The sequence below is a fragment of the Myotis davidii genome, unplaced genomic scaffold, assembly GCF_000327345.1.
Source record: "Myotis davidii unplaced genomic scaffold, ASM32734v1 scaffold317, whole genome shotgun sequence".
NCBI lineage: Eukaryota > Metazoa > Chordata > Mammalia > Chiroptera > Vespertilionidae > Myotis > Myotis davidii.
The window spans coordinates 246,615-259,323 of NW_006288994.1; the positions used below are offsets into that span (position 1 = coordinate 246,615).

The following is a 12,709-nucleotide window of genomic DNA, read 5'->3' on the forward strand; positions in this document are numbered from 1 at the left end:
AAATTTGAAAAAACAACAACTTGTAAGATATAAATTAGAAATCGAAAAAGATCAGTCAAGGAACTCTGCTCATAAAATTCAGTTTTAACATCTGTATCAAGGGTTGGTAATTGCAGGTAGTATAAGTTTATCATCAATACCTTGAATATCCCTTCCTAACAAAGGCTAAAGAACCATAGAGTTAAAAAAGCAAAACCAAACCAACAAGGACTATATAATTTGTGTCTCAAACAGTCCTCTCAGGTTCTGCTCTGAAACCTCTTCTCGCTTCACAAGGACATTCCAATAAAATCTGAATTTTATTTGTTTTAGTATCTCTTCTATGTGCGCCACTGCTTTTGAAATTCAGCTTTTTTACTTTCTTGTAGAATAATTATGTTTTATGTATTTGTTTCTAGCTACATGACATGATAAAATAGAAATGAGAAACCACTATAATTCCATGAAGTTAACTGAAACTGTTTCTTCTTTTTTATATAAATTTATAAAATCAAAAGAAAAATTAGTAACTACGACAACTTTTTCTTTCAAACTTTGAAAACAGCAATCAAGTTCTGCAAAGGCAGTTAGATGAATGATACCATTATAAAAGATGCTTTTTTCCATTGGTTCCATGAATTCTATTCCAAGAATTTTTTCAAGAAGCAATTTATCTTTTATAAAGTAGTCCATGTCCTTATGAACCTAATACAAAAAAAAGCCACAGTCATTTAAAAAAATAGCATTGAAATAAAAGTTTCCCAATTTTTTTTTAATCAAAAGAAAACAATGAATCAAACACACACAGAAAATCTGTTCTTCAAAAAAGATGTAATTTACTCCATTAGGCTTTATAACAAAACTCCTTTTAGGAATAATTTTTAAATGCCCTTAGTAGTAATTAAGGCTAGATATACTGACAATTGATTTTTAAGAAGTTTTTCAGGAATATAACCATAGCATAACATATTTCTATAATGAATAATATAGAAGATTTTGGTAGCTGGCTAACAAAATTCCAGTACTGACATATAGACAATAGGCTAACAGACATGTAAAATTTCATTTTACTTTTACATAATCTAAATCTATATCCTTAAGCCACATTATTAATTTTAACAGCAAAAAAAAGGGCGGGGGAGGGGACTATCCCAAATCCACCACCTTGCTTAGCTAAAGAAATAACTGGTATTCTTGGTTAACTTTTTAAACTGCATTTTGATTCTAGCTTAAATATAAATGCTGACATACGTACATGATCGATGAAAGAGCCAAGGAATTTATTCATAGTATTATATGCCTTTATACTCTGCTCAAAAGTACTTGCTGATGAACTCAATAGTCTAGCAGGGCCATTTTTCTAATGTGAAAAGAGACAAGAATAAATGCAAATGTCTTACATTCTTGGTATTTAAACATAAAATACTGGCAAAATGTACCTTAATTATATTGTATACAAACCCTTGTTAGCGTCTCGTGAATTCTGTCATAGTGCTGTCTCATCTGGCCAGAAATTGCAATCTGGAAGGTCTGACCCTCTGTGTTGGGCACCAAACCTCTCTGGCTACACAAGTTTTCCTGAAAAGTTGAAGGATTTAAATCAAGATCAAGATTATGAAAATTTCTCCTGTTTTAAAAAAACACACAACTTTTTTCTTTTAGTTGGTATCACATATTACAAAACTCATGTTGTGACCCAACCATAAAATTATATTCGTTGCTACTTTTATCAATGTTCAGGGTAATGAGTTGGTATCCTAGCAACTTTCAAAGTAATCAATGAGGATTAAAAGAGTTTATTATTAAAAATCCTAGATTAAGAAAAGTGAACCTATCCTTCAACTTAAAAAGATGTAAAGTACATTCCTACCGCTTCTCTTTTCAGATTCATATTCATTTCTTCCATGTTAGTATCTGCATGCCCGTGTACTGATCTACCGTGAATGTAATATCCAAAACATTTGTGGGATAACAGAAACACTGATATCTATAAAAAGAAAAGAATAAGGAGCAATCAGCAACTCATCTGCAAAGCGGTGAAAAGTAACTTTTCTTAAAATTGCTTCCTTTCAAAATAATGAGGGTGGAATTCTTGGAAAATATATAAAGAAGATAAGAAGGTACTAAAGGATAGTGAGGTTATTTTTAAAAAGTAGATGGAGGCCCTAGCCGGTTTGGCTCAGTGGATAGAGCGTCGGCCTGCGGACTGAAGGGTCCCAGGTTCGATTCCGGTCAAGGGCATGTACCTTGGTTGTGGGCGCATCCCCAGTGGGGGGGGGGGGGGGGTGCAGGAGGCAGCTGATCGATGTTTCTCTCTCATTGATGTTTCTAACTCTCTAACCCTCTCCCTTCCTCTCTGTAAAAAATCAATAAAATATATTTTTAAAAAAATTAAAAAAAAAGTAGATGGAGAAGAGACTGAAGATATTTTCTAAGAAAGGAAGAAATAGGGTTGATATATGAAAACTTTTCTCAGCTGGGTGAACTATTTGGTGGCATAAGGAATTCATAATTAAGAAACTGCACATAAAAATGAAAAAATGAAGACAGAAAATATTAACTTGTAGCTCATTACAACTATCTCTGGAATTAACAACCAGTGGAAATTAGACTAAAAATCCAATTATACCAAATCACTTCTAAAGCCTCTCTTAATGTATTCATGACCTTTAAAAAGGGAAAAATAACAGTTGCAAGATAAAGTCAGAAAGTACTTACATTGCTCATAGAGCATAAATCCACAAACTGCCGAATTTTATCTTCTATAAATCTCTCATAAAAGACAGCAAAGAACAGGATCTGAAACATTAAGCCAAGTTCAGGCTTATTAGCTTTCAGGATTTAATTTTCTTTTATAGTCACAGTGTAGTATCTTAAGACAAAAGAAGTTCCAACCAGGAACACAGTGGCCCTAATGGTTCTTCGGGGATAAAAGCCTCCTCATTTCTGATTTCCTCTGTCAGATGGGACCTGAGGCTGAGAAGATTCATTTTTAGCTTCAGGTATTTCAATAAATATTTTAAAGGAAAATTCACCAGGAGTACTGGCAATTTGAGTGAGTTTTAGTGACATTTAAGTAATTGTTAATAAGAAGTTATATTTCAGAGGAAAAAGAATATTAAAGGTAAATGAGCCTTCCTGTAGTTATGCATAAGCAAAACAAGGAGTCCATCATCTGACTAGAAAGCTGCCGACTTCGGAAGACTTCAGAGCCCCCTATTGATAAGAATGTGTCTCTGAAATCGGACTGCCTGGGCTCCAGCTGCAGCTCGGCCAAGCTCTAACTGTATCCCTTCAGGCAACTATTTAACCTTTCTGGGCCTCAGGGGCCTCATCTGTAAAATGAGGTTACTCACAGACCTGTCTCTGAGGGCTGCTATAAAAATTTAAAAAGTTAACATGCACAATGCAATTAACACAGTGCCTGGATTATAACCTTATATAAGAATTAGTTATTAGCTATTATTGGTCTTATTGTCAGTTATCAGAATGTGGTCATTATTGAAGGATAATCAGTATGTAAACAGTTATAAATATAGAGAGACAGTGTCGCTTAAAAGTATAATCTCTGGCCCTGACCGGTTTGGCTCAGTGGATAGAGCGTCGGTCCGTGGACTGAAGTCCCAGGTTCGATTCCGGTCAAGGGCATGAACCTTGGTTGTGGGCACATCCCCAGTTGGGGGTGTGCAGAGGGAAGCTGATCGATGTTTCTCTCTCATCGATGTTTCTAGCTGTCTACCCCTCTCCCTCCCTCTCTGGAAAAAATAATAATAATAAAAAAGTATAATCTCTTGTTACCTGTATCATTCCAATCACTAGCCAGAGAGCGGAAGACACTGCATATCTCAGAATGCGACTATATGGAGCTATGTAGCTGGATGGGTCTCTGGAAAGACTAGAGGATGAATCCATTAATGCTAAGTTCTTAAATCCCACAACCTGTAGTGAAAAGGAAAAATAGTAATTTAAACAGTCAAGAATGAAGAAAACTTCTCTAGTTTAAAAATTACTCCTCCCTACTTACCTTAAAAAATGAAAATATTCAAGTTCAAACAAACAGTAGAAAAATCTAGATAAAACAATTATCTGGTATTTTTAATTACAAAACACTTAACATAAAATAGTTCATCTGGTATTTTCTTCAATACAAATAAAGGCCAAATATAACCCTATTATCATATACACTGAAAAAGCTCAAAAATTTGTCAGAAGAATAAAACTTTCTTCAGTAAACTACCAATGAAAAACCAACATTTCATGAGATTTTAACATATGCCAGACACCATGCAAAATTCTTTTTATGGTAAAGAAATCTACATGACTATTGAATCCAGTGTTTTCTCAACTTACTTGGATAGAAACTTCTTTCTCATGTAATGCCCTTTAAAGCTTTGAAAAACACTACTCTAAATAACTGAGATAGTGTTCGTATGTCCTAGGGACACACATATTCTAGCTTTAGAAAAGGAAAGAAAGAAGAAAGGAGGGAAAGAAGGTAAAGGGAAGGAAGGCAGATAGACATAAGATTAATGATTCCTGAGGAAATCTGTTACCTGCCTTAAGTAGTTTCCATATTTCAGTCCCATATTCATTATTGAATACTTCCTTTAATAATTCCAACCAGACCCATGAAATAGCTATAAAGGGCACTGACCCATTCATTGTGTCTCGTTCAGCTCTTAACACAACGCACTTCATAGTAGGAGTTCAATAACTTGTTGGAAATTTTCAGTCTTATAATAGTGGTTCTAATACAGGAGTAAGAATATGAATCATGGAGCAAAGGGACTTTTTCAAAGTACAGCTACCTGGGCCTACCTCAGAGCTATTGAATCAAATATAGTCTCTAGGGGACGAGACAAGGCGTAGGTATTTGGTTAGTAAAAGCTTTCCCAGGGGATTCTGCTATAAGCCAATGGTTTAAAAGCCACTCCTTACCCAGAGCAATCAAATTCAGAGAGACAGCCATAACCGGTTTGGCTCAGTGGATAGAGCGTCAGCCTGCGGACTGAAGGGTCCCAGGTTCGATTCCGGTCAAGGGCGTTTACCTTGGTTGCAGGCACATCCCCAGTAGGAGGTGTGCAGGAGGCAGCTGATCGATGTTTCTAACTATCTCTCTCCCTTCCTCTCTGTAAAAAAATCAATAAAATATATTTTTTAAAAAATTCAGAGAGACAGAAAACAGAGTGGTGGTTTTCAGGGGCTGGAGAGGGTGAATGGGGAGTTACTAGTTAAATGGGCACAGTTTCAGTTCTGCAATATGAAAAGAGTTCTAGAAATTGTTTGCTCAACAATGTGAATGTACTTATAATTGAACTGTAGACTTCAAAATGGTTGATGATAAATTTCACATTATGTATATTTTACCATGATTTTTAAAAAGCCACTCCTGTGTTTGTTTGTTTTTAATTTAATTCTCACCCAAAGAGTGAGGATACTTTTTCCATCGATTTTTAGGGAGTGGAAGGAAGGGGAAAGGGGACAGACAGAAAAACACTGAGGTGAGGAAGATACATCAACTGATTGCCTCCCACTCGTGGCCTGACTCCACTAGTGGCCCGACTGGAGATGGGGTTTAGACCTGCAGCCGAGGCATGTGCCCTGAACCACAACCCCTCTGTCCAGGGCCGACACTCTAAACACTGAGCCAAACCAGCCAGGGCAAAGCCACTCCCTTTTTTAATCGTTTGAACAATATTTCAATCTTTTTTTAAAATATATATTTTATTGATTTTTTACAGAGAGGAAGGGAGAGGGATAGAGAGCTAGAAACATCGATCGGCTGTCTCCTGCACACCCTCTACTGGGATGTGCCCACAACCAAGGTACATGCCCTTGACCGGAATCGAACCCGGGACCCTTCAGTCCCCAGGCCGAAGCTCTATCCACTGAGCCAAACCAGTCAAGGCAATATTTCAATCTTTAGAAAACTCTTCTGCTCACATAAAAACTTAGCTGGAATTAAATTAAATGAACATTGATATGGTACTCACAAGCTGCATACAATTATGTCAAATAGTTTATACCTCCAAAAAGAAGAGGACAGTAAGTACTTGAAAAAGTGGATTAATTTTTCTCACAGTCTGAATTTCATTCCATTCATTTGCTACAAAATATGTTCTCCATATGCTTACGGGAACGGTAGCACTCCTCACACCACCCTCACCTGGTCAGGGAGATAAAATGAGTGAAAGGGTTACTTCATCTTTGTTCTGCAAGGATAGATAGCAAGAGAATTTTGGCACAAATGGTTACTTGTTACCTTCGACAGCTTTAAGAACCTTCCCTTTAGGTCGCTCCCAATCGATAAAGAATATATCAATGGTAACCTGGGATACGAGCTTATGCAAAAATTGCAGAGCCTGAGAATGACAAACAAAACACCTAAAAGCATCCACATTAAGCCTACTTACAAAACCAATACTAATTATTTTCTCTGTGTGTGTTTTTTTGTTAATCCTCACCTGGGGATATTTTTTCCATTGATTTTTTTTAGAGGGAGAGGGAGATAGAGAGATGAATATAAGAGAGACACATCAATCATTTGCTTCCCATACACGCAACCGGGCCGGGGATCCAACCTGCAACCCAGGTATGTGCCCTTGTCCGGGAACCAAACCCACGACCCTTCCGTACACGGGTTGACACTCTAACCACTTAGCAACACCAGCCAGGGCACCAATACTAATTCATTAGAAGAAAATATACTGCAATCATAAGAACATATAATTTTCACAAGTGACAAAGTTGTAATACCATCAGAAGTCACTAGAAGTTCATAAAGTAATATGGAACCACCTAATTCACAGAAATTTTATACACATATTATTTCATCTTCCCTTCTTCCATCTTTGTTTGCAATAAGAATATGAAAAAAGGAGATATACTGCCTCTCCTGTACATGGGCCTTGTGTAATTGGCTCTCTTTTTCAAGGTTTCCAGAAATGGACTTTGTTTTCTAGATAATCTGACTTCTTTATAAGTGAAGATATTTTCCCACTGTAATTTGCTTGTTCTAATTAAAGTGTTAAGATATTTTCATAGTCCTTTTTTTTCTATTTCTGGTATTGAGATTTCTGATTTTAAAAAAAGTGTGGCTGAGACATATATTTTTCATTTATAGAAAGTAATATGTTTAAAGTGAGGCAGTCTTCCTAGTTGATGCATTATTAATTAAAGGATAAAAATCTAAGTATGGGATGATTCCTCTCCTCAGGGAGGTCACAGTAAGTGGGAAAAGCAATTACTAATCACCAAACAACGAGATGAGATCTACCACAGAGGCATGCAGAGAGCTTCACATACATTGACAAACAATGACCTGAGGAGAAGGGATGCTATGAGAAGAGGAGGAAAGGACTATAGACACAGAAAACAAATTCTAAGATTTCAGTACCTTTTACTTTCAATTTACAGAAACAAAATTCATGCCTGAAGGCATTTTGTCCCTGTTGTGAATGCATCATCAGACTTTAAAGAAGAAAGTCATAAAATGAAATATTATCTTATCAAATTAGCTACAACTCATTTAATTCAAACATATTTATGGCTCCCTAGAAAGTTATTTAAACCAGATTTTCAAAATGAACTATTATCCATAAAAGTAGTATAGCCCTAGCCAGTTTGGCTGAGTGGATAGAGCGTCCGCCTACAGACTAAAGGGTCCCAGGTTCTATTCTGGTCAAGGGCACATGCCTGGGTTGCGAGCTCAATCCCCAGTAGAGGGCGTGCAGGAGGCAGCCAATCAATGATTCTCTCTCATCATTGATGTTCCTATCTCTCTCCCTCTCCCTTCCTCTCTGAAATCAATAAAAATACATTTTCTTAAAAAAGTAGACTTCCTGTGTAAAACAGTAACTCATGCTTTCTTTCAAAATCAAACTAAATTCCAAAGATTTTGAAAGTACAGTCAAACCTCAGTTCTTGGAGTAAATATTCATCTTGAACAATTGGTTCTCAACCAAGTTGTTTAAAAAAAAATGCCTCAGTTGTTGAACAAAACTTCTGTTCTCTACCCGACAACCCTTTCATGTTGATACCTGTATGATCAGTCACATGTCTCCCAGGTGACAAAGGCGAGAATGTGCGAATATGAGTCCGTTTACCACTAAACCTTTCCTTGTTAACATCTCAGGAAATTGTGCTGTGAATATTTCAGTGGGGTGTTTTTGGGGTTTTTTTTTGCTTTTGTTGGTGCTTATTATTATTAAATACATACAGTAAGTCATCATGGGTCCTAAGAAGGTTAGTGACAGCAGCAAAGTGAAAAGGAAAGCTGTGAGAATAATGATAGAGCTTAAAAAGTAAATAATTGCAAAGTATGATAGAACTGTTTGCATGTTTGATCTGGCTACCGACTGGCACGATGAAATTGATGATTAGCACAATTTTAAAACATAAAGAGGCCATTAAGAATGTTGATGACGCCCTAACCGGTTTGGCTCAGTGGATAGAGCACTGGCCTGCAGACTCAAGGATCCCAGGTTCGATTCCAGTCAAGGGCATGTACCTTGTTTGTGGGCACATCCCCAGTAGGGAGTGTGCAGGAGGCAGCTGATGGATATTTCTCTATCATTGATGTTTCTAACTTTCTATCCCTCTCCCTTCCTCTCTGTAAAAAATCAATAAAATATATTTTAAAAAAAAAAGAATGCTGATGTCTCTAAGGGTGTGAACGTGCTCACAAAACAAAGATCACAGGCAACTAAAAAAGGTTAAAACATGGAATTATTTGGGAAACTGGAACGGATTAATTTAATCTACATTCTTTCTAATGGGAAAAAAATGATTCCATTTTCAATCAAATCGCGCCTTGAACAGCTTCTGAAATGAATTAAGCTTGAGAACCCCGGCTCCACTGTACTTTAATTTTAAAGACTTACAAGTGTATTAGCAGGCCTTTCACATTTTTTACCCTGTCCTTTGAAACATACCTTCAGAGCAAAAGCACATCCCACAAAAGTAACAAAACGTTCTTCCTGAGTCGGCGTTGGCAGAAACACAGAGACAGACTTCTGTGCCTGTGACAAAAATTACAGCAGTAATTAGGAGCACGGACGGCTTTTACTCAGCACACTTCCAAAGAAAGCGTAGGGAGGAAGGCGGTAAGGCTCGCAATAAACACAGCATACTCAGTGCTGGTCATCAGAAATCCTCCCAAATAAAAACAGCTCCTTGAGAAGGAGCACTTACCACTTAGTCATTGGCATTCAGGTTAAATTCAGCAACTCACTTACTTTGAAGAAAATAAGCCAGTAAAGACCCGTTGCCACCGTGATGATAACAAATACATTGGTCAGGTCACCAGCATAGTACACCATGAACTTCATAACTGTCTGCAATTTAAAAAGAATGGCAGCTGTTACAGACTCGGTGCAGTTATACTACCACTTTGAGCAACATATTCTGTACCAGTTTCTCAAGCTTGCAGCCTTGCTGCATGTATGCATGGGTCAGGTAGCAAGACCAGCTGCAGCCCCTCCTAGATACCCTCGGGTCCTTCCCGTTGGTCCCATTCCCGACAGCCTGTTTTATTCCACCCTCCTCCTTTCACCACCTGAGGCAGAAATGCTTCCTAATTTTCTCCCAGTTTGGAGCCCTTCTCCTCGTCTGTCCTCCACACGACCGCCAGAGTCAGCTTCCTCCAGTGTAAATGGGACGGACTGTCGCTCTTCATCAGTGACTCTTCACTGAAATATAAATCCCTAACCTACACGGTCCTTCACAACCTAGACCAAAACGAACCTTTTTTAAGCTTCATCTGCCAGCGCTGGCCGTTTAATGATTGGCCACCCCACACTCTCATCTCATATATTTTGTGGAATGAGATGGGTTCCTTTCCATCACAAATTTTTCCCTCATTCTCTCTGGTAAACTGCGAGCTCCGAGGGCAGAGGCCACGTCTGTCTTTGCTCACTGCCACTTGCCCTCGCACCTGGTAGAGGGCCAGGCACCCAGCAGTGGCCCCGGGGACGGCTTGTGGAAATCACAGATGAACATACACCAGCTTACACCCCACTTCTCTGGGAAGCCTTTCCTGTCCATCCCAAATGTAAGTCAAAGCCCCCTCCCCTGATCCCTGGGCCGGTTCGCTTTGGAGTCGCAAAGATATCCCAGCACAAACAAGTTACTACGTTGCTTTTTCATGTTCTTAATCAGCTAGATGAAGTACCACCTATCACTGAGTTGCTATAAAATTAATGGAGTATAAAATTTATTTAATGTCTGCCAAAATTTCCTCTGTGGAAAATGGGAATAATCATACCCAACTTCATGCAGCTATTGTGAGGATTAAATGAATTATACATGTAAAGTTTAAAAAAGTGCCTGGCACATGGTAAATATTCAATAAATGATAGGTAAAAATTAAAACAAAATCTATTTTAAAAAAGAAGCAACACTGCAAAGTTAAAAGAATAAAACATGGGAGAAAATATTTTTGAACTTGAGATGGGAAAGGCTTTCTTAAGCAAGATCTTAAAAGCAAAATATATTGTAATATGAAAAACTATTCAGATGTGACAATATCAAAATTAAGAGTTTCTGTTAAACACAGAAACACACAGATAAATAACAGATGGGTTATTTCTTCTCCTATAACACTTGGAGAAGAAATTTCAACATGAAAAACCAAACGGGGTTTCATATTTAGAAAATGCAAACAACCACCTTTAAAAAAATAAGAACAATTGCAAGTCTAGTAGAAAAACGGGCAACAGATATAAACAAACGGGAAAACCCAAATGATGCATGAAGCATGTGAAGAGCAATCAGAGAAATAAAAATTGAATCAACAATGACATACTCCTTACACCCCCAGGTTGGCAAGGAATGGAAAGGCTGGAAAAATACCAAGTGCTAGCGAGGACGTGAGGAGGCAACAGCAGCGCTGAGCAGGGAGGCAGACTGGAGGGCAGCCACGTGAGAGGGGAAGGGTATGCTTCTACCCAGAGAAACTCCAGGCAGACTTTTTACTCACCCACTAGCTGTATCTTATCAGAAGAACATGCAATGGTCAAAAATAAAAAAGTACCCAAGACCTCCTGAGACCATACCTGTAGGTCAATCATAGGACTCCCAATGCGCCTCTTCCACCCCGCCGTCTTCAAAAGAGATGTTAAAACAGCGAGCCCACCCAACACACCCAAAGCAATCTAAGGACAGAAAAGACAGTTTAGAGATTTATGTAATTTCCCTCATCAGGTTTCAAAAAGAACACTATAAAATCTAAAAGTACTAAAAAAAATGGTGGTGGACGGTATGTTCAAAGAACATAGGAGCCAAACTGAAGAAAACCCCCCTCCCCCCAGTGGCCACATCTGGAACAATTGGAGCAAGAAAATAGTGATGGACTATGATCACAAGAATAAATAAGTATCCACTAGTCCTTACTGATTTAAATAAATCAATTAAATAAATAAATGTGGGCAAAAGAACAGCTCGTCTTTATAGGATTTCTATTGACAAATATAGAAGAAACGACGGAAACAGAAAATCATCACACAGATATTACAGTAATACTTTTTACAGGCAAGAATTGTCAATAGATGCTAAAATTAGAGGTCAAAAGAATAATAACTGTGATATCTGCATAATCTCAAAGTATCTCTCCCTAAGATACTTATTAGTTACACATGGTAAAATACAGTAGAGAACTCTGCAGATAATCACCTTAGTCATATGATCAAAGTTAATATCAATAATAAGACATATGGGCATCAAATATTTTCTGACATGATTCACTGAGAAGGGCATAGCATCATTTCTGTAGTATCTGTTCTAGAACTACATTTAATCATGGGAAGATATCAGATAAGCCCAATTAAGAGCCATAATAATTCAAAAATGGTGGGGTCAGGCATTAGAGACAAAGAACACTACAGAACTGTCACAGATCAAAGGAGAAGACGGATAAAAGCAATGTGCAACCCTGGCCGGCACCCTAAACAAAAACAGAATAGTAAAAAAAATGTGAAATTCAAAGATGAGCTAATTTCCTGGTTATGATCACTGTACTAGAGTTATGTAAGATGTTAATATTAAGGGGAGGCTGGGTGAAGGATATAATTCTAACATATTTTGACAACTTTCCTGTCCATCTATATTTCTTTATTTAAAAATTATACTGTAAATATTTCAACAGGTTAAAATAAACTCACATCTGTCTGGATACGCGCTGCTTCTTGATTCATTTCATATTCGACAGAGAAAGAAACCTGATATTTAAAATCAAATTAGCCATACTGAAATTATGTAACACAAATCTACTTTTACTATAAAAATACATTTATAGCTGGATTTTTACCATAAATGCCATATTTTTTAATTATCAATACTTACTAGAGTTGACCCTAACTTATACATAAATGGATATGCTTTGGGGAATTATTCATGCTGCTTAAATATTCCTTTTGGACACACATTCAGGAAAGAGGGCTTCATTAGAAGCTACGTTAGTTCATTAATAGCAGTCAGTCCAAACTAATCATATTTCATTTTCTGATAGGTTTCTGTCACTGAGGAATGTGACAGAACTTATAGTATCAAGAATTTAGCAACTGGCTAAACAATCACATCCTAAGAAGGCAGATGAAACAAGAATCTTAGGGATACCTCCGCATTAAAGGACAGGAAGAGAAAGAAGAACCAGTAAAAGATAAGAGAAACAGTATTGTGAGAGGTAGGAGAGGCAAGATATGTAAGTCTTACCATGGTCAGGGAGTTTCAGGAA

At 37.4% G+C, this 12,709-nt stretch overlaps 1 protein-coding gene across 1 annotated transcript in view; it reads right to left on the bottom strand.

The window, feature by feature from the left end:
• TMEM67 (transmembrane protein 67) overlaps window positions 1-12,709 on the bottom strand; it is a gene marked incomplete at its 5' end in the record, with an annotated part of 32,161 nt that overhangs the window by 1,222 nt on the left and 18,230 nt on the right. The window contains 12 exons of the mRNA XM_015562293.1: window positions 582-684; window positions 1,235-1,339; window positions 1,441-1,557; window positions 1,850-1,966; window positions 2,698-2,778; window positions 3,778-3,918; window positions 6,006-6,145; window positions 6,242-6,341; window positions 8,913-8,999; window positions 9,216-9,314; window positions 11,034-11,132; window positions 12,138-12,194. Coding sequence (XP_015417779.1) covers window positions 582-684; window positions 1,235-1,339; window positions 1,441-1,557; window positions 1,850-1,966; window positions 2,698-2,778; window positions 3,778-3,918; window positions 6,006-6,145; window positions 6,242-6,341; window positions 8,913-8,999; window positions 9,216-9,314; window positions 11,034-11,132; window positions 12,138-12,194 — 1,246 coding nt within the window. The remainder of the gene's footprint in view (window positions 1-581; window positions 685-1,234; window positions 1,340-1,440; window positions 1,558-1,849; window positions 1,967-2,697; window positions 2,779-3,777; window positions 3,919-6,005; window positions 6,146-6,241; window positions 6,342-8,912; window positions 9,000-9,215; window positions 9,315-11,033; window positions 11,133-12,137; window positions 12,195-12,709) is intronic.